At 29.5% G+C, this 23,699-nt stretch overlaps 1 protein-coding gene across 2 annotated transcripts in view; it reads right to left on the bottom strand.

The window, feature by feature from the left end:
* Positions 1 to 21,053, bottom strand: part of LOC145313707 (uncharacterized) — a 44,679-nt gene extending 23,626 nt beyond the window's left edge. Inside the window, exons 1-3 of one of the 2 annotated variants that reach the window (XM_080153256.1) lie at positions 20,899 to 21,053; positions 18,813 to 18,862; positions 16,417 to 16,469 (exon numbers count right to left, since the gene is read on the bottom strand). In XM_080153256.1, coding sequence (XP_080009382.1) covers positions 16,417 to 16,468 — 52 coding nt within the window. In that variant the 5' untranslated portion in view covers position 16,469; positions 18,813 to 18,862; positions 20,899 to 21,053. Of the gene's footprint in view, positions 1 to 1,405; positions 1,650 to 16,416; positions 16,470 to 18,812; positions 18,863 to 20,898 lie in introns of those variants that run through there. The other variant, XM_080153257.1, reaches the window with a different exon arrangement.
* Positions 21,054 to 23,699: the final 2,646 nt, after the last annotated feature.

The following is a 23,699-nucleotide window of genomic DNA, read 5'->3' as shown; positions in this document are numbered from 1 at the left end:
ACCTGTAGCTATATTCAAGAAGGTAAAAAAGTTGTTAGCTCAAATAACAAGAAAATTTACATCAACCTACAAGAGAGTGTTACCTGTGAAAGTAAAAATGTGGTTTACTGCATTTCCTGTGACAAAGCTGCATGTAATTTTGTTCAATACATCGGTGAAACACAAGCTAAACTAAAAGTTAGGTTTGGCCAACACCTTGGTTATGTTAGAAGCACAGATCATGACAAATACCCAACAGGAAAACATTTTAATCTACCTGGACACAGCATGACCAACATGAAGCTTTCAGTCTTAGAAAAATGCAAACTGGACTCATCAAACTACAGAAAAATTCGGGAAGCTGAATACATCAATAAATTTGACACACTAAGAAATGGATTAAATAAAAAATTGTAATTTTACTTGTTATTTTATCTAAATATAAATTTACATTTGTTGCTTTGTTGTTAATCATTACTAAACTAATTTTTAATACTTTATTGTTTAATTTATGACAATTTTTCATACACTTTCATATAAAATTAAAATCTTTTCAACACATTCACGTATTTCTGTTTTGCTAATTGCAATATTTTTTTTAAAAAATACAAAAGTTATACAGTACAAAACTTTCATTCTTTTGAACTTTGATTCTTTTAAACCCCCATCCCTTCTACCCCTTCCCTTTACACCAAAACCAGCGGTTAAATTACTCAGTTTCAAACAAACCTTTGTACAGTAAAGAATAATAGAAGGGATAACCATATTCATTATAATACATTTAACTTTTTCTTTGTATTTTCGAGCACTTTTTCATTATTTTGTTGTTTCTTTACTTTAAAATAACCTAATTTTTTTCAAAATATATATCTGATTTTACTATAAATATATGAAATATGGTTAATTTTGTGCAGGTTGACAAGGATTAGATGTGATTTAATCGAAATATATTCCTACAAATTGAGCTGTGTGTTTTTCCTTGGATAGTCTCTTTTCAACATTGCTGCCGTGTATTATTCCATGAATAAATTAAATAATAATATTTTTAATATTAACATGTATGTAATTTTTGTATTCCCTTCTTTTCTTATTTTAAATAATCCACAACCTTAAAGATCCAACAAAGTAAGTTTAATTTAATGTAAAAACCTTAATTGATCAAATAATTGATTTGATTAAATCAAATAATACTTCCTAAACGTAAACTTTTTATTCTCGATAGTCCTATGAATATTTCCCTTAATTTAAATTACCATGGAATAGTTATTTCATTTGTATATTACCTGTATATGTTTTAAGAATAAGAAATTAAAATCAATTTAAACATTAATATCACCAACAAAAGTAAATATTTCTTAAAAATATGAATTATCAAATTATCCTTTAAAAATCCTAAGGTTTTGACAACATCTATATGGGGGCCTACCAAAACAGTCGGTAACAATTGGTTTGATATCCTGTAGGTCATCCACGCTTTCTGGTTCCTCTTTCAGGAAGGTTAGGTCTACATGAGGGGTGCCGGTCAGCTGGGGGTTATGTGCACACCCCGGTGGTGATACAGAGTCTGTGGTGAATAACTGATCCTGTTTTTTTTTTCATTTTTCACTTTTATGGTTCAATTGTACATTTTATTCATTTTTTTGTCAAGGATGTATGGTAGATAAAAAATAATGAGGGTTGGAGAACAACAACTCCCCCAAAAAGAGGCAACACAATTTTTTTTTATTTAGTTTCACCCTAAAACCTCTGAAAACTCTGATTTACCCCCCCCCCTCCCCCCCCCCCCTAGATAATAAAGCTGAGGCGTTCTTTCTCCTCTTAATAAAATTTGAGGTTTTCTTTCAACATATTATACAGTTAGGGAGTTGAATCTATTTTTATAGAAGCAGAAATATAATCTATAATTACGGTTTTGACCCCCTAAAAAACGTAATCTACCATTCCACTTTCCCCTCTCTTGTTGATGATATCATCAACGCCGATACGATTTTAGAAATGTACCACTTCACTTTCAATAGAGGCGAAACTGGAATGGTATATTTATGTTTACATATCAGCGTATTCATAAACATTGATTTCCTTATTTAAATCGACATAATAGTAATAGTATATTCTAGTTATTATTTTTATTTTACATAAAAAAATTTTTATTATAAATAGTATTTTATACATTCCTACGATTAACATAATTTAAAAATAGTTTGTATGATTTAAATTATGTTGATGTTAAAAGTGTAAACCACCATACCAGTTTCGCCTCTCTTGAAAGTGGAATGGTACATTTCAAAAATCGTATCTGCATTGATGATATCATCACTAAGAAAGGTAAAATTTGAATGGTAGATTACAAAAATCATATTGGCGTTGATGATATCATCACCAAGAGAGGGGAAAGTGAAATGGTAGATTACGTTTTTTAGAGCATCAAAACCATAATCATAGATTATATTTCTGCTTCTATAAAATTGGATTCAACTCCCTAACTGTTATAGTTGTTGAATTATATTCTGTAAAGCAAACAAATTTATACAATTTAAAAAAAAAACTCTTGAATTTATTTGGATTTTTTTCTTTAATTACATTATCCCTATATTTTGCAGTTTTATAAGTTAATATATTGAAAATAAATGCTACATATTAAATATTATTGATTTCTCTTTATTAGTTCATTATAGCTATAAGAATATGAAGATTTATATGATTATTACAAAGGGTTCCTAAGAGATCGATTTGCAGAAAATATATAAAAGACATCAAGAAATAGCATTATAATAAATTTAATTAAAACTTATTAGTAAACCAAGGAACTAAAATCTATCCTTATACTAAAGTAACAGGCTGTCTGTTTGTGTGTCTGCGTGTCTGTACCGAAGGATCTCGCTAACCGCTGAACCGTTAGGGTTCTCCTTAAGAGGGTAGCTTCTCATAGGTCCCGGGAAGGTTTATAACTATTTTGGGGGAGGGTACAAAGAGAAATAAAAAAAAGTTGAAAAAAAATTAAATATTTGAGAGACTTGATCGAAACATAAAGATGTATCGTAGAATTTGAAAGCAATAAAGAGGTATCGTATAGACTTGAACAAAAAAACATTTAAATTGCCACTAGAGGCCTCTAGGGGGGGTAGCCGCTATTTTGTAAATAATTTGATGAAGTAAAAGACAGATATACCTAAATTATTAGGTAGCTTCTATGATTTTTTTCCCCACACAAGTCTACCCTGCACTGTAAATAAATATGTACAAAATGCGCAAAAAACATATAGCTTTTTTAAAGACGCATTAATTCTTTTTTAAAAATGATATGCAAATATAATCGAAATTTTTGGAAAGGTTATTCAAATTTTCATAAGAGATTCAATTGAGAAGATTATTATCCAACAATTATTCAATTAAATATCAGAATAAGATTAAGTTAATTTGTGATTATTTATATCTCTAAAAGTAAGGATGAATGAAATTGGTAATTCATATTTGTTTTTTTGTTTCATTCGTTAAAATTTGCATTTATGGAATCTATCAATTTTAATTGTTTACATCGTATATATATTCTATGTCAAATATAGCTTTACTTAAACTATAAAAATAGGAAAATTTTTATTTTGATACCTTTTCGATTTAATTAGTCGTAAAAAATCTCTTTGACAATAAAATTTAAATGTTCTGAATTAGTTTGAGGCTATTTTCTGAAGGAAGAAGAGAAAATATAAATGAAAAATTCCTGTGTTTGAGTATGTGAGATGGCAGAATGCATGGTTGATAATATTTGATTATGACTAATATGACTATGACTTGCAATATGACTATGACTATGACTAGATAAAGAGGAACAAGACGTTGATACGACATTCATTTCATGATGATCCTGTAATGTTTAGTTAAACTAAAGTGAGAATAAAATGTTTTTGCTAAATCAGTAGGTTTATTTTTTTTCTAATAAGGGTAGGTATACCTTACTTCTTTCTTATTATTAAAAACCCAATAACTAAAACTTATAAAGTAAGTATATTAATTAATTAAATTTTTGAAAACATAGTCAAAATTTGGGAATTTGCTAAAAGTGTCTTCTAAAAAACTATTGGCCAAAGTATCTTAATTGACGTCATATTTTATTCTAATATGGCGTCAATCGGAATAAACATTAGAATGAAACATTTGTCTTTTTTTAAGAGACACATTTACAACCTTCTAAATAAAGTACTTTTTTCAGTTTTTGTACTTAAATAGAAGATTTTGTATTTCCACTTTAATTTAAGAATTCCTGAAGATTTAAAGAGCTGGTACAGATTATTTCATTGGCCAGGGTTGTGATAGCCTCCTGGGTCAGGCTACTCGTCACATCATGGTGAGGTAAGGTCACAAGGTCAAATATTTCAGATACTACATGAAAATGTTTTTTTTCTTGGTTTTGTCGCGTAAATTGAATTTTACAAACACACACACACACACACACACAAAATAAATATATTTGTAATGGTTGGCATTTTATTTACTTAATGCACAAAAAAATTTATTTGTAGCTAACCTGGATGTCCAAGGGGGCAGGGGGTTAAGAGGAGATTACCTCCTAAAACCCATGCCTCCCAAACCACGCTTCACTGAATCAGGATTTTTACATTTCCCACCCCCACCAAAAAAAATCACCAAACCCCCCAAAAACTTAAATGTACTCTGTGGCTAATTTTTGAATTTAGTAAAATTTGTCCGTGATAGATTATAATACAATTAGATTGATTTTAAAAGACATGCACATTACACCGAGACAAAAAAGCACAAAAACACGGAGAGTTATTATAGTTTTTTTTTATAGAAAAGAAATTTGCCTAGTTTTTCGTGGTCTACTTCTTTGTTTATACATTTTCTGTTAGAAATAAATTTGCGGTCAACGTTAACTAATCAGTGAAAGTCTAGATGATTTCATAATAATTTTTATAGATTTCTCCAAATTGGTTTGGAAAGTAATGTCTTCTGGCATCGTATTATAGCTTTCCGCGGTTATTTAAATTAAAAATATAAGATTAAAGCAAGTTTTGTTAGTACCAAATAAATGGGCATTGATATTATGATTTATACTTTTGTATTCGTGGAAAATTGTCTATAAAACGATGGAAACCGGTTATAGTCCTGCGGATATCGGTTTCGAAGCAATACTGGAAATCAAATTATAAGCACAAACATGGGATAGTGAAAGTAAAATCTTTAACGCTCTATTTCAGCGCAAATTTGCCTATTAGTCGGCGATGATGGGTTTGAGGGTGATGAGTTTGATGACACGCTCGGTGTCGATATAGCTGACGACATGGACGATCTTTTATGATGAGGTGAGGTCGAGCTATTTTTTGTGGATGGTACTAACACTGTGATCTGTTCAGAAGCAATTTCAACATTTTAGCAATTTCAAATTATTTACAAGATACTAGTAACTTTGGATTTTAGTAAATTTACCCCAAAGTATGCCCAAAAATAACGCTAACGAAAACATCTTGTTTTATAAATGCATAATTTTATTTCATAAATATTTTGAGATGTTTAGGTGGTTTTAAAGAAATAATGATATTTGGAAATTCATTTTCTTTTGGTCATGATAGTTAAAGCATGCCACTGTACAATAAAATACAGGTAAGTTTGTTCCAAGGATAAGACAAGCAAAATAGATATAAAATAATATTGGGGACAGATAAAAGGGTCGTCTTTACTACAATACTATGCCACCAAAATCACGAAAAAATAATCTAAAATAACCAAATATTTTTTTGGATTAAGTTACTTGTTGGTTAGAGCTGAGCTTGATCTCAAAAAAGAGTTTTTTATACTTGAAAAAATGGCTAAAAATGTTTAAAATTTTCCTTTAGGTTATTAATCATGGCTTTAACTAGTTTGTGTTGTCCGCCACTGTCCAGAATCATCCTGATGTTGACGGTGGCCAGGCAAAACTCCCAGTCTGTTGCGTTTATATTGTGTTATGTACATTCGTTGTTCTTGTTCATTTTTTTAAAATGTTCAAAAAAATATTTAATGATTTATAGTACTTTAAAGATTACAATTAAATCACTCTAAAAAGGTAAGAACGAAATTCCTCCTTTAAAAAGTCTATCTAAATCAATTTTTCAAGTTTCAAAAATGTTTATTGACTAATGGCATAAAATTTTCCAAATTTTAATGTTTTCTTCCATCTAAAATAATTCTTAATAAATGTACACAAGAATAACCTGAGGTTTAAAATGATGAATGTTATAATTTACACCTAATTTGTTATTATCAAAAATCTATTCATTTAAAATTCAAATTGACAATAAAATATCAGAGATCAAATTAGTTTGCAGACAAATTTATATAAAAAAAATGTAATTTTCAGAATAGTTGCTTTCTTCGGACATTTTTTTAACCTTTGTGTTCTTTAAGAAATTGTAAGTAAATTTTCTCAAAAAAAAAAATATTGTCAAAATGGTTGCTTATACAAAATGACATTAATGAAAATAAATTATATTAATGTTAAAAAAATATAATCTTTATTTATTAAATGAATAGCTTTTCTATGCCTAAGGTGAACTGAATTTCTTTTGTCCGTTCAATTTTGGCGGCTTTTAACTATTTATTTCTGTAATTCTTTGGCAGTTTGTAAATGTGTAAGGTGTAGTTGGATGGAGCTCTTTGTTTTGGACGGTTTGGGGTTTTCTTTAGTTTTATTTATCCTTGTTTTTGGTTTTATTTCAGAATACAAATATTAACCAATTTTAAGTTTTTCTTTGTTAAAATTTAGCAAACATGTTTCTTATGGGATAATACAATTAACTAGAAATTGATGTAAATTATGACAAACAAAGTTACCCTTTCTTTAGATTAGAATTATCGGTGGACTCTGCTAATGTGCATTAGCCAATCAAATTTTATTACAAGTCTCGTCCCCATTGTTTTTAAGCCAACAAATTAGTAAACGTGTCTAATAAGCAAATTTTCATCCCTCACTGCAAAGAAAATCATTTGAAATAAATTCAGACTTGAACTGTAAAATTTTCAATATTAGTGGCTTGCACAGCGATTCACCAGTGGCGTGTGAAAAGTAAAACATAAGTGGTTGGAAAAAAAGAAAAGGTAGGCCTTTCTAATTTTAATTTTAAGGAGTTGTTGGTTGACACTCCTCTACAATAACCTTTCGCACACCACTTATTGACATTGTACTCTACGCCAGTATCGATAGATTAGATAGAATATTATGTCACAAGGAAGTTACTTTCATATTCATGTAAAGCAAAATGACGGACTAACGTAGCCTAGTTTAAGAAAGCTTCGCTATCTATAAGTTATGTAATTATTGAATAATGTTTTATGCAATTATTTAGCCGTATAATATTTTTAGAAATGGTAGAATAAAGGCAGAAATTAGCAATGTACTTTAATCTGATTTTAGTTAATTTCGTGCAGTTATTTTAACAACATAATTATGTATAGTTTATTGTAATACTAGAATAGTATTTGATTGAAAGTATGTCAGCAATGACTAAATATTACCACATTATCGATTTAAAAATTGTTAAAGATTTCACTGGAATAGTGATATGTCGATAATGTGTCAGCAAATGACCACTATTTAAAATTTAATAAAGTCGACTTAAACCAACATAAAATGGCCATGGCTGACAAAATATTGACCTTTAAAAGGTCCCTCTATAATACAAAGTAGCTTGATGTCTGTCCACCCGTCTGTCTGTCTGTACGTCCGTCCGTCCATTAAGATCTCTGTAACCACTGAACTGATTGGATTCTACTTATCAGGTAATATACCTACTGGTCCTGTGGTGGTTTTAGGCTATTTTCTTTGGGGTGGGACACCCCCAACTCCCAAAAAACAAAAAATACCCCACCCCCTTTTTTTAGGATCAATTTGCTGTAGTGCAGTATTTTTTTTTAAACAAATTTTATAAGCAGCAGTAGGTAGCTTGTAACAGTGCCTATTTAAAAAAAAATCTATATAATTGGGTTGACTTACCCTTACCTCATAGGGCGAAGCCGCTAGTTTTTCTATAAAGTTTTAATCTGAAGCTTGAAAACTAGTGAACTGATAAAGTTTTCTTTTTAAGAAATATTTACATGGGCCCCGGGATGGTTTAATTGAAGGCTTTGCTATATTAGATAGAAGCAATTTCTATCCTCTTTGAATACAGATATCCTAGAAGCTAGGGATACAGCTATATTCATATTACGATATAATGATATTATGTTGATAAAATAAAAGCACCAAGACTTTGAATATGTTCCTTATAAAAGTTATATGGATTTAAATGTAATATATGTATTCTGAAGTTACACTCTGAACACGTACTTTATAAACACTTTCTTTAAGATCTATATGTTATTAAGAATTGATGTTTTACACACAAGGTGTAGACTATCACTGTCACTAAAATAGTTATCTCACGATGGTTTTAATTCCCATGGGAGGGGGATGGAACCAGCCCCCTCCCCCTCCCTCCCATCTAAAACCATTCTTAAACTTTCCGTGAGTGTGTGAATGAGCTAGAAATAGTTTTTTTAGTTTTATGAATGAATTCTATTTCTCCGTGTTGGATGGATGGATAGATAGATATGCTCGGTGTTTGTTGTGTCCGTACACATGATTCTGTGAGTGTGTTGTAAGAGAGTAGCGCTGTATAACCAAACGTATATTAGAGGTGTGTGTATGTGTGAGTACATGACATCATTTTTACGTCACCTGAAGCTTAAAATAGCGTGTGACAGCGTCGTATTTATGTCGGAGGCTGGAGGAGGGGGACGGGGGGCGGCCTCCGTTACAAATATTCACCCACGTGGGCCTGGCCGCTCCGTGGAGCCGGAAAACTTGTTGAATTTGTGGAATTTTTATCCATATGCTTGGTATTATGTTATGTTGATGTGCTTGTGTGATTGAGTGTTGACTGTGGAGTGTATTGGTGTGCTTCTTTGGACAGGTAGATAATATTAAACAAACAGATAATGATAGGAAGGTAGAAAAACACAAAATTTCTTCTTTGATTCACACATATAAATAACAATTTCTTGATATATTTATAAGTAACAAAATTATAGAAAAAAAAGAGGATAAAATGTCTAAATGTATTAAAGCCAATGAAATATATCAGCCTTAAAACAATTTAAAACAAATATCGCACATTAAAATACAATGCTGAAAATTCAAAAATAGCTATTTGAGAAAAGATTTAAATAAAAGGTAGAAAGAACTAATTTGAAAGAAAAATAAAGTGAGAGAAAGAATAAGGCAAAGATGTGAATAAGATAATTAGATATATAGGTAAAGAGAAGTAATGATATAAACAACAGAAAATTTGAGAGAAAGAGAAAAAGAGGAATCATAAAAAATGAGAAAGAGAAAGCGGAAAGAAGAGAGAGAGATATATAGGGGGGAAAGAGAGAGAGAGAGAGAGAGAGAGAGAGAGAGAGAGAGAGAGAGAGAGAGAAATATAGAAAGATAGATGGAGAGACAGGGTGGTTCCTTAATCTTTGACCAGGTGTTCTGTTATTGGTGTCGATACCATGTATAATGCTTTTAATGGTATGTGGAGTTTTCACAAACAAGCAAAAATTCATCGTATAAAAAAGCATTTTTTTTATGAAAGTCAGGGTAAAACAGTTATTTTGTATCTAGTCATATTATTTCAAACTTTTTCATTATTCAGGAGAAACCACAAAAATATATGGCTATAAATTGATAAAAACGGTTAAATAGCGATCAAATGCCTAAGTATGAAGAACGTACATGGGAATCTACACACAAAAAAATAAGTGTTTATTATTTCTAGGAGCTATACAGAAGATTTATTTTGTAGTTTGATTAATAGATATTGTAATATTTGCTGTTATTGAGTAACATTTTTAATGTTTTCTTTGGTTGTTTCAAGTTATATATTTTCATACCAAATATTTTCAGGAATTAAGGGATTGTACATTAGTCGATAATAGTTTTTTATCGCTTAGTACTTTAGACAGCTTTCCGTGGATATTGAAATGAAAAATTATTTTTAAAAATTTAAACCAGTTTTGTGAGACCCTAGAGGCCGAAGGTCGTTGCAAACAAAACAAAACGATTTTTATTTTAATATTTGGAGGAAAATGTTTGTAATGCAATGATAACCATGATTTTTCAGTATGGCTGAGAACCGGTTCAAACCCAGTGGATATCAATCGGTTTCGAAGCCATACTGGAAATGATTTTTACTTCAAAGAATTAAGAATGTGTATAATTCTGACTTTGCTGGTTGCATTTTTTTTTTTTGGGGGGGGGGAAGTAGTCATTGTCCTTTTCCTTCCTGAATATTTAAACAACATATCATTAACCCAATCATTGACCTTCATTTTAACATTAATTCTATTACGTAGGCCCCAGAAAATCAAGTAAATAACTTTTAATTTTGTTAGTAATGCAGCTACTCTATAATAAATACACAATTCAAATGTCCGGCTGTCCGCCAGAAATGTTCTTTTTACAGGAAATTGAACTGTTAATTATTCTGGTCCTCCTATAATTTTTTTTAAATACGCTACCTCATTCGTTAGATTACGTTAAAGGCTTTTATAAAATCTGGATTGATTGGATAAAACTAGCAGTGTCTAAACTTTTCAACCAATAATTTTGATTTACTTAGGATTTAATTTTGTTTTTCATCAATTGGGATGTTCACTAATTTATCGTTTTTTGTCTTATCTCTTAAGATCGATAGATTTCCTTGACCAATCAGCATAACCTCTGTACTTTAAATAACTATGTCTGTCTAACTTTTTTGTTGTTTTATATATGTTTTAATAATATGTTTTGTTTTGTGCTCTCTAATTTTGGATGTTGCTATACTTGTTATTATAAGCCTAATATGGTTAGATTATTCTAAAAATAAAAAGTTAATTTTAGAACACTTGACTTTAAGAATATATATTTATTCATAAGCTTGTCATAAGTAATTAGGAATATTGACAGAAAATATTAATGATGGACAGCTAAATTTTTAGTGAAGATTCCTTTACAAATCAGCAACTTTTCCCAAATTCTCTTTGGTTATCTGTGTGTCCAAAATGTTATAAAAGAAATGGAATTTATTTTCTATTATAATATTGAATTACATAATTTCATCTGACCAAAGATAACCTAATTTATAGCTTACCTTTTTTCCCTCTAATGAATTTAAAAATAAATGTTTTGTGCTTATTTAAGTTTAGGTTAGGTGAAGTAAATGTTAAAATACTCCCTAAGGGATTTTGACCCTTATAAATAAGTTCCACAATGTTAGAGCCAGCACAGGGGAATGAAAGAAAAATTGAAAGTAAGGGTAGGAGGTCAAGAAAAAGGTTTGAGTTAAAGCATCCCTTTAGACTTCTCTGTGGTGTCATTTTTCTGCCAAGTCCTGAATTTAAGAGTTCCCTATTTTATAAACAATGAATGCAATCTCTTTGATGAAAACTTTAAAAGGAGAGAAAAATAGAATTCTGGGAGTACAAATTACATAATCTTTACTCTCTCTCTCTCTCTCTCTTGCTCTTATTCTGTCACTTAAACTTTACTTTCTCCTAAGGATAATAATTCAGAAAAACAATTAGTGTAAAAAAATATAAGACGAATATAACTTTTTCCCATGCCTTCTCCATTATTTCTGAAGACTCAAAGCTTAACTACGAGATTTTTTAATTGGAGGAATAAAAATTCAAACTAAGAATCATAAAATGTTTAACAAATGCAAAAGCTTCGTATTGGTTTTGATCTTTGTTTTAGGTTATAAATAAGAAAGGTTTACTTATCATATGTTGTTTATAGCACAAAACATTTCACAAGAACATAAACTTTTTCAGAAGCTGTGTCACTATTCCATTTTATTCATCTCTCTGAGTAATTTCACTCTAAATTCATTTAAGGAAAACTCCGCTATGCATTGTCTATCCCATTTTAAGTGGTAGGATGTTTGTCAATGTATCTTGACTGCCAATTATTGTCTTAGCTTAGTTTATCTAATTTGATCTAGGGAACAATTTAATCTATTTTATTGTACACAAAAGAATTATCCCCGATCCAAAATTATTTGTTTTGATTAATGAAGATGAAAAAAAATATTTTTAGGTTAATTCACTTTCTTCCTGAAATCATCTAAAGGCTATAGGCGCAGATGGTTGTGTAGAAATAAACAGAATAATCCAAAATTTCTATTTATAAAAAATCCTTTTTTTGAGGTCAGATGATATATTTGTACATTTTATTTATGGAAATAAACTTTAACACACCAAACAAAATTATAAAAAAAGATATTTAAGCTTTGAAAATTTACTAAAATAAAAAGAATAGGAATAGATGTGCAAAGTAGTTAATACTTGGTCATGGCAATCTTTACCAAAGAAATTCACATTTATAAGCCTAAATTTACATATCTTAGATATCATTAACTCTAAAGTAAAATGAATATAATGTTCCCTAAAACTAAAAGTTTTTTCTTCAAAATATTTTAAAGCATCACATTTTTTACCATGCGCTTCAACTCTTTTATTCTTTTTAATAAACTCAAATATAAAGATTATTTAATTGAGAGTTTTTTTATTATAACATCAACTCTCTCAATACACTATTATTAAACATTCATTTAGAAAATTATTTTAAAATAAAACTTTTCTTTATCTAGGTTTGTCGGTAAATGAAAATAGTTAGAATTGTCTGTCGATTATAAACCCTACATAAAGATTCATGGAAAGAAAACGAAGCAGCGGTTTTTCGTCGCATTTTCACAGTACCTTTTGATAGGTTATTAAGGGGAGGTTAGGTAGCTGTTGATGAATGCCCCGAAGGGTTAGCCCCCTGTAGGTGCCAGAAGCAGGAGAAAAACTACTTTGGAAATACGAAGAAACCCGCTACTTCGTTTTCTTTTTATGATCCGAGTCATGTAACAATGAGGTATAATCTTGAAAGTCCGTAGGCCTATGGTCTATGTCAACAAGTTGAACTTTGAATGTTTAAACACCAAATTTGAATGATTTTATATTACTATTTTTTTAATGGTTAAGATTAAGTATGTTGGTTAAAGATGAAATTTAAAATATTTGCTTAGCTTCGTCTTATTGGATATTGATGCCATCCTTGTTGTAAAATATTTATTTTTATTTGAGTTGAGTGTGTGTAATAGGATTAAATTTTGGATATACACGTAATAATGCAGTGATTTTAATTTATACATTAAGTAAGATTCATAATTATGATTAGTGGCTACGCCCCTAGAAGCCTCCAGAGGCACTTGAAGTGCATAACCTTAGCATAAAAGTCCAAATTTATCTAGTATCATTTGCTATCTCTAAAGTTAAAATTATATAAAACAAAATCTTGATTTTCTAATATCCATTTTAAAACAATATATCCCTATAAAAAAATTTAAATTTTATTGTGGGGGTAGGAAAAAATGAATATTATAAAATAACATTTCGGTTTAAAAGTTTTTTTTGATTCCAGTATACAAATTAATTAATGGACAAACAAAAAGATTAAATTTTCACGGGGTAAACCACGCTGCATCATCTATACTAGAAATTTAGAACAAAACAAATTTCGGTAATTAAATTTAATTTCTATAATGAATGATATTATTGTATAATGAAAATACAAACAATTTTCTATTCATTATTATAAAACTAATGAATAATAATCCATTCACTAAATTCCATTGTACATTCATTTTTTGTCTCATTTTCAATAGCAACTCATTAGGTAATTTTTACTCTTTTGTATAGCTGTGTTTTGTGCATTTTCATTCGAAGCTGTAAAAAAGTCTCTTTTCAAAAAAGAAGTCAAATGTTACAAAGTTTAACAAAACTATTTAAAATGACGCCATACAAGAAGGCATACTTCGGATAAAAGTTTTTTAGTTTGTCCCTATTTTAGTAGACACTTTTAACAGCCCTTCATACTCTATGAATTACTATTGTCAAACGCTTTGCTCAAGTCAAATTGTCCAGTTATCTCACATCAATAAAGGTACTAAGAAAGGAGGTAATGTCTGATTGAGCCAATAGGAGAATCGCATCGGTACATGCATTTAATTTCATTGGTTGAAATTGTGTACACATTTTGTTACGAACGCATGTTTTTTTTCATTTCATACATAGATAAAAGTCAGCTGTAAACAGTATATTTTCTTAGTAGAAAGCTTTGCGGAATCAGAATTAATTGCCCAAAAATTTCGTCTTAAATTTAAAAGCTTCAAAAAGAGGTGGATTCTTTAAAAAAAAAATTAGGCTGGCTACTCGCTGGTGAGGCAAAATTATTTTTGTGAAAAATCCTCCAAAATCGAATAAAAAAATTTACAATAATTAAATAAAATCTTAAAAGGGTTATTTACATTTGATTTTGTTTAATTTTTGTAGATTTTTAATGTGCTTTTGGATGATTTTTAACAAAAATAATTTTGCCTCACCATCAAGTAGCAAGTCTATCATTTTTTAAGAATACACATTAGCTTGAGTCGAAAGTAAACAATACTTTTGTCTGCTAGAAATGTTCCTTTCTAGATTTGACGAAAAAAGGGTTCAGAATATGCTTCTATTCTTATATTTCTATTCTCCCATCCAAAGCTTTATATTGAACTACCTTTTAGTATAATAGCTTAACAGCAAAAGAACTTTATAATGGGAATTATTTTTATGTTTAAATAATGTTTTAAGTTTAATTTTTTAACTTAATATAACATACATTTGTTGACATAATTTATAATCTAGGTAAGTTTGCTACGCTTTTTAAAAAACTATCATATTTGTTTTTGTTTTGTTGTAATGGAAATATTACGTCTGTACTTTTATAAGATTTGGATATTTTGCTTTTTCCTTGTCTTACTAGGGCAAACAAACATTCAATTTTGAAGGATTTTCTTCAGTGTAAAACAACACGAAATATTTATCTTTTTAAAAAATATTTCACATTGCAAAAAGGAAAAAAATTTGAAAAACATACAATAAGACAAATCTATAAACAGGCATATGGATATCTCTTTTCTTTTTATTTATATAATACATAATTCAAAAATTTAAAACTGCTAAAATTTAAGTTATGCATACTATGATACTATACATAAGATCTTAAAATAACCCTTTGTATTAAGAATACTTTGAGTATGTCTAAATTTAAACCTAAAAATGCAAGGTAGCAATATCTAAAATTGTTTTAGAAAAACAGTACATACACTATTTTTGAACTTGTTTATTTTACGACATTTTTATGGTTTAAAAATATATTTATAAGGATTTATAATATAAATACTTTTATCCTCAAATGAAATACACCGTAAAATATCATACAATAGGTATATAAAAGTTATGCAACTTAAATCATCCTTAGTAATCGCCAGTCTTTACTTTGGGATTTTTCCTTTATAATAAATTCTTTTTAAAACCTGTGGGAATTTCTTTTACTGTAAAATTACTTAAATTGCCACAAAGAACAATGATCAACCAAGTTTAAAATCGATAAGACAACTATAACTTGCCTTATAATTCCGCTTTTTTAAAAATACTTTGTGCTGTGAAACTTCGAATTGGTTGATATTTGTGGACTTTTTAAAACAAAATATTGTTTTATTATAAATTATTATTTATTATGTGTACTAAATATACATATGTAATCGTATTATGATTATAAGATTATTTCTTTTATATATAGTAACTGCTACATTAAAAATACATCATATATGTAATTGTTTGTTATGACATCATATGTGAAATGTATAAATAGTCAGGTTTAAAATAATAATATAAATATCAAAGTAATTAATACACCTAATTATCTAACAAATTTTGTAAATAAAAACAATTTTGTAATCAACTTTATTAATTTTTACCAATTGAAACCAAGTTCGTGGATAGTCATTTACCATGAAGGGGATTAGTGAAACCTTTAGGAGAAATATCTTAAATTTATTATCTTAGGGGGATGTAGACACCCCTACACCCCTTAAAATCACTCTTTCAAAACATTATCACAAAGTTTTGGTCACTATATGCAATAGTAGCGCAGCTATTCTATAACCAAAATATGTCAAAACGTTACTTAAACATGACAAATAATAATAAACATGAAAAAAACATAACTTGCTAGAGATAAAAAGAATAAAAAAATGTTAAATTCAGTGTTTAATTAACAATACCTTCCAAAACTTTGGACCTATCTTATTATCTGGGCTCGGCAGCCGCGACTAAGCCTCAAAATTAAACCCGATAAGATGCTATGAAATTTTATTCGAAAACAGGGATTGGCATATTTTTATCAGGTTTGAACTTCCGGATGATTTCTCAAATCGTAAAAGGTTGATTACCCCGAGGCTTACAGACGGTTGGCGTACAGCTGCGAGCCCTGCTTTTTATTCTATAATACTGTTATCTTGTCATTGTTGCGATACTCAAGGACTAACTGTCCTTGTTTATACAAAAGAAACTAACCTCTAAAGTGATTTTCTGGCCACAAATCAGACCACTCCTTGAGTTGACCCATCCTGCAAAAAAGAACAATAGTAAATTTAAAAAAAAAACTTAACTTTAGCCTCTACGTGGGATTCAAATATATGGGGTACTATTCTTAGCGAGGGTTGGTCTTATGGTTTTTTTCTTGATATGGCCTAACCTAAAAAAAAGCATTAAAATTACGTTTTTTTTCATTTAAGAGCTCACTTGTGGTCTAGATAAAATAAGAGAGAAACCATAATCATTTCATTAGAATTCTAAAGAAACGAAAGTAGGATATTGCCTAAAATTAATATAATTCTCTTTATATTAGTTAAGGTTCCATTATATAAAAGTAACATGATGTCTTTTTGTCTTATGAGTGACTAATGCGAAGAATCTTGTTTACCGCTGAACTGATTTAGTTCTCCATTACTGTGAAACATTTTGTAGGTTCAGAGAAGGTTTCATCCTCATAGAGACCCCCCCCCCCCCCCCCATCTATTTTCTTATTATTATGATTACTTATCGCCCATCTTATCCCTGATTATATTCTTAAGAACTAAGAAATATTTTCTCCTATCTACTCTTCTAATAATTTTATAATTTCATATAAAAATCTAGACATATACTGTACATAAAATTTACAATTTTTTATATATTAATATTATCTATAACATATTAAATATCATAAAAACAGCGTGGACCGTGTAAACTTATTTTTAACCAGGTATCTTAAAGCATATTAAAGGAATGTAAATTGACGATAGGACCCACCCGCCTCCTCCATCCAAAAAATTTTTATAATAAAATTTCTCCTTATCGTAGATTAAAATTAAAGGTTGAAAAAATTGGATATTGTTTCGTTGTACATCCAAAATAATATTTATTATTAAATCTTTAAAGTTTAAAAATGTATTATGCCAACTCCCTTCCTGCCTACAAGCCATGCTTCCCCTAATATTTATTAGTCAACAAGACCAAAATAACAAATAGTCTGGAGGAAAGATTTATTTATTTCTATTGTACCATTCCTGTATTGTTCTGATTATAAACTTTCTTTTAAATCAATAAACCTAAATCAAAAATCTATTTTTATATATACAGTATGTAAATATAGACGAAGAATTTTGAAAAACACATTTTATTGAATAACTGGAATGAATACCTCTTGAAGAATTCGTACTGTGTGCGAAGCTCACAGATAAATTTCAGAGGTCTGATTTTTTAGTTTGACACCACCGCCGCTTGGCCGTTTAGTGGTGTGTTACATAACATGGAGGTTTAGAAGGGTGTATGAGGTAGTGGACCCCCTGTTGGTTGCAACAACCCCCCTTCTGCAAGCTTTTTCATGATATTTAAAGAATTAAGAGAATAAACATTCAACTGAAATATTTTATTTTAAGCAACCAGCTATAATCTTATTCAGTAAATGATCTATCTCTAATACACACAAATACCTAATCTAATTTATTAGCTTAAACTATTGAAATCTCAGCGGGGTGCCAATGCCATTTTAAGAAATGTAAATGGTTTGGTTAAAATTAACCTATTTAAAAATTTGTTATGTTCTTATATTTTTTCTATTCAGTTTCTACGCAGTTTATTTAGTAACTGGTAGCAGAATATAAATTATTCCATATCAATTGTAATTTAGAAGAAAATGCAATACCTAATATAGGCAAATCTATTTTTTATTGGGTGGAGAAGTTATCTCCCTACAAACCTAATGGACGTTCCTGTATATAACTATTTCCATTTAGATGTACCTATATCAGAAATATAATAGTTTGAAGAAAACCTTCCAAGTAAGAGGTTAAGTCAATGGGTTCGGAAGCCGCGCCTCAGCCGCGCATAAGCCTCAGTTTTAAACCTGCTTGTGAGCAGAAAAATAAATTTCAGAAAGAAGGATTGTTTGCCAAAGAGCAGTTTTATACATCCAGCTAAATTTTATAGTGATAAAATGACGATTTCAGTGAGGCTTACACGCGGCTTACGCGCGGCTTCCGATCCCTGGTAAAAGTCTAGCCTTTGTGTGATTTTTGCCAAAATACTCAAGTCGCTAAACTGAGAAATTCACCATGTTAATAATATATATTAATTATTTTTTAAGCTTATACACTGGTCGCTAACTTTATTACTTTACCCTTTAAACGCTATGCACTAGTCGCTAAACTATTATTTTACCTCTTCAAGAGTATACACATATCGCTAAAACTTTCAATTTATCTTTTCAAGAATATACACTGGTCGCTAACACTATCATTCAACTTTTAAAAGTAACTACTGGTCGCTATCACTATTATTTTACCCTTTAAACAGCATATACTGGTTGCTAATACTATTTACCTTTTTGATAAAATAAATACTGGTCGCTAATAATACATAGTATTTACCTTTTTAAGAGTATACACTGGTCGCTGAATCATTCCTCACATCTCGGCTCCTAAATTTAAATGTTTATTACCATTTTTAAAAATATTAGGGGGGTTGCAATGGGATGAATTGTTTTAAGACTCAAACAAATGTCAAAAATGAAAACACACGACAGACTTTTCAAATATGATGAATAAGAAAGAAAGACAAGTGTAAAAATCTTGTTTTATCTTACAATTACCTAACCCCTAACCCTGATGGACATCATGCATGGTATCTACAAATTTAAAGATTGATTTTACTGAAATTAAGTAATATAGCAAAACTACTCCTGTAAATCACTTTGTCTGTTAACGTTGTTTCACTATTAATATCTACATACTTCGGTCTTTTATAAAATTTATGGTACTAATGAATTCGGAAAAGAGAGAGGTTGGGATTCACTAAAAAAACAACCCCTTGCAATGGAATTGATGGTATGAAACTTTCTTTTTGGGCTATTTATCTTATAAGGGTTGACCTACTCTTCTTTAAACTAGTATTAACCTAGAAATAAAGCATTTTGAAGCTTCTCTGTAAAGGATCTTAAAGTACAAACAAACAAACAATCTACATTTTAGGATTACAATTAATTAATTGATACAAAGGTTTAGTGAATACAAATCTTAAATTTAATGTTTTTGTTAATAATGAATATTTTAGATTGTCATTCATTTTAATTGATTAATTATCAGTCTCATAAATACAGGCTTTTTACTAATAATCTTTTAATACTCATAATTAATCATTTGGTATCATTTCTAATTTGAAATTTGATATACTGTATTACTATAAAGAGAACCTAGTAATAGTGTCTAACTTTTTATCTTTGTGACGTAACAAAAATCGAAGAATGAGTGGGGAGGTGGGAAAGGAAACCCCTAAAAAAGAGATGGATTTTTGTTACGTCACAAAGATAAAAAGTTAGACACTATTACTAGGTTCCTATAAAGACTACTGGTAGATATACCCTAGAGGCCTCTGTGGGCATACCAATGCATTGCAATGTGTATTTTTAAAACTTTTAGTGGGGTAGCAACATTTTATTATTGTTAAATTATTTTAAGTGTAAGAAGAATTTACGGTTAGCGAAATCGTTTGAGCTAGACTAATATAAAGACAAACAAATAGACAACGATATCCTTAACTGTTTACCCTAAGTATGGATAAACCAAACTTTTTTTGCATTTTAGGTTACAGAAATGTAGTAATTATAATTTCTTTAAAAAGAATACTATTCTAATAAAGGTACTAATAATTCTATTACTATTCTGTACTTGAAATTTAACAAAATCCTATTGTCTTTTATTAGATACTCTGCAATTACTCATTCCCTCACTGCTAAATACTAACATATACTTGTGCAAATGAAAGAAAAGTGGTAATTCAAAATCATTATCATAATGAGCAGATGTGCTAAACTATAATATTTGGTCATAATAAGCCTTAAGCTTTCACTTCATAGGCGTGAAATCAAATTTAAATCTTACATTTCAAACAATTTAAATTTGAATTCATATTCCAATACCGTTTATGTTCATTATTAAGAGTCCCTCTTCTAATTAAATATTGAGGCCCAAAGGGGTTATGCAATATTTTTGTCTGGTTTTATCCGTTTTTTCGACGTGGAGAACATTATAATAGAATAAAAACCCTCCGAAGACTTAAATGTAAAAATTAAATAGCCTAAAACCTTCCCAGTACTTATGTCAAATATAGCTTAAATTTAGAGAAATTAATTCGGTTTTATAGTTAGCTTTAGACATAAAAAAAACTTTTAAACTAATTGTTAAATGAGATTAAGTTTTTAGGAGAAAAAATTTAATAGACAAAGCGAATAAAAAGGTCGTTTTCAAGTTAATATTGACCATTTGTTGAATTTATACGGTAGATAGGAATAATTATAGTAAAGATTAATCTCTGCATGTGAAACCATTATTTATTGATTGTTTTAATAATGATCACAACAACATAGCAGCTCTTGCTATAACAAACACACATGTCACTAATTTGCCATATTAACCAGGCAAACAACACAATTTTATGTAAAATCTGATCACTAATCACCTTAAAAGAACTGCGTACACTTGTGGACAGCCGTACACTTGTATGGCTGGAGCCAGGTGTCCGCTGGCAGCCCATGTGTGTGTACAGCTACATATCAGGCTCCACAACTGCTGTGTGTATATTATGTGTATTGTGGCACTAAGCACAGACAACTGCATCAAATTGGCCTAAACACTCAGATGTATGACGTCATTAACATCAACCCACACCTGGTACTATTATAACCATCTATAATCACAATTATAATTCTATTATTTTAACATTATGATATTCATCCAATTTCTTTAAGATAAAAATAAAAATAAAAAGTTTTATTATTATAAAAATATGAAAAAAGTAGGTTATTTATTGGGGTATGATGTCACTTATAGATGAACACCTGGTTTTTAACACTCAAAAATATGTGTCTTTAGAAGCAGGTTTTATACCAATTACAGAAATAAACTTTCTCAAGCGACAAAATAATTTTAGGGTGACACTTAACTATTTAATTAAAGAAACGATACTAGTAAAATTTACAAAATATCTTATATAAGTTTCATATTTTTATGATGTAAATAATAATATGTTATTCCAAATGTCGTCTTTGAGTTGGGATAAAATCTGATTTACGAATAATGATGAGATATAAACACTGTCAAGACACATGTTTATTTTCTATAATTTTAGCTACCACCCAAGTGTGGCCATTTCCAAACAGGAATTTCTAAGCTTTAAGTAGCGCAGCAAAAAAACAAGCTAATTTAAAATTAAAAGTTCAAACAGATATTACTAATAGGGACAAAAAGTAACCCAGAAGACAAATTTTTGATAACAAAAATTCTCGGACATAACTGATTTTTAAAAGATATTGGGTAAAATCCTATAAAATTGCTTAATAAATAGCTATAAAATAGCTAGCCTAAGAGTTATGGTCTTCCTCTTATCTATGTATGGTTAAGTTGATCTCATAGGCTATCTTAAGAAATTTTATAGGAGTTTGCTCATTTTTAACATTTTACATCATCAAAGCCTTTTTAAAATAAAATTCGCCTATAAATAAATGAAAGATTAGAGTTAATTGACTCGAACAGACAGTAGTATATTAGCGCTAAAAAAAGATACTTTTTGTGCTTTAATATAAGCAAAAACAAGAAAATTAATTCTTTTTCTCGTATTTCATTCGAATCCGGTGGATAGGAACCGGTTCTCATCCATACGGAAAAACTATGTCAAGCATCGTATTATATCCAGCTTTCTACGAATATAAAAATATACGATCATAAGATTAAAACCAGTTTTTTTAGCCGGTGCCTTCGGCACCTCGGGGCTAAAAAAACTAGTTTTAATCTTATAATTGTACTTTCCATATCCGCGGAAAGCCGTTTATAATACGATGCAAGAAATAACTATTATTGCTTTTTCCATAGATTTAATCTTAATGTTAAGGAAATAAGGTCTATTAGAGACTACACATTTTAAAGTTTTTTTTATCAGTCGTAGCAAATAACAATACACACTTAGGACATCTAGTTAAGGAATATACGATCAAAGCGTTTGTTGTTTCATTGGTATGAGTATGACCTATTGAACTTGATTGGATATAAAACAAGAATGATTACGATAAATAGTGGCGATGCTGTTTGAAATTAAAGCAAAATATACAGTCCAACATTGATAGGGTTAGTAATGGTGGAAAGTTTTTAAAAAGATAAAAAGGGTAACAGTTTTTGTAAAGCCCTTGGCGTTTTTGTATTCATTTTGCACTTCTATAAAATAACTTAAATCAAAAGGGCCACAATTCTGAAAATTGGTGGTTAGCTGTGATTTTTTTTCTAATTTAGGTAAAAAGATAAAAAATTGTAAAATAGATACAGGGTATACGTGAAATTGTCGTCAATTTAGCTTGCTAATATGGACTTCATTTATTTACCAGGTCGTTCATCCAGAAGGAGGGCTGGGGATGGGGCAAAGATGGTGGGTTGGGGGTATCCTTATTTTAGCCAGCTGTGATCATCACTTTATCAGAGTACATGAAAATCGGGTGCAACATCCAAGTAATAATATATCGATTGGAATACTGATTTAACAATGTTTTTTTCCCTTTACAAGTTTGATTATGTAATTTATTCCACGTCTTAAATTTCCTTAAAAGTTGGAATATTTAAATGATTAATATTGAAAACAAGGATGACAACAAGGAGATTTAAAGAGCATTTGTTGAAAACGATAGTAAATTATGATGAAATGTTAGCAAGAAAATTCAGCCTTCTATCTAAAATAGCAGCCGAGAAAATTACATAATGAACTTACTGACGTACGGTCGAACGAACGGGCAGGCATAGTGATTTATAGAGTAGCTTCGCTATCAAAAAGTTGATTATACATTTATATAAAGAGAGTTTCTTGTATTTCATGATGAATTTTATCTAAATACTAAAATAATCTATTTAATTAAATTTGGTCTCTTAAAGAATAGTTTTAACTTCAGATTTCAATTGACATTAGGTTGAATTATATAACAGAATTTTTATACTAAGATAGGTTTTTTTTGTAGGTAGGAAATCAACAGAAGATATAAATATGGATATATCTTTTTGTCATGGCTTCTAAACCAATTATTATCAGCTGGATTAGAACCGGTTCCGAGCCATAATGTAAGATCATGTATATTATCGTATTATAGCCAATTTTCTACAAATATTAAAATAGAAATCATAATAGTTATGTCAATTTAGTTAGCTCGGGTAATTAACATCCAACAGAAAACCAACAATTTGATTACACGACTTACACGACCTTTGTCTATAAGTACTAACTGT

Source organism: Acartia tonsa, chromosome 3, assembly GCF_053477335.1.
Source record: "Acartia tonsa isolate MP-2025a chromosome 3, ASM5347733v1, whole genome shotgun sequence".
Classification (NCBI taxonomy): Eukaryota; Metazoa; Arthropoda; class Copepoda; order Calanoida; family Acartiidae; genus Acartia; species Acartia tonsa.
Note: the sequence above shows the minus strand (reverse complement) of the source record. Positions and strands in the feature narration are given on the sequence as shown.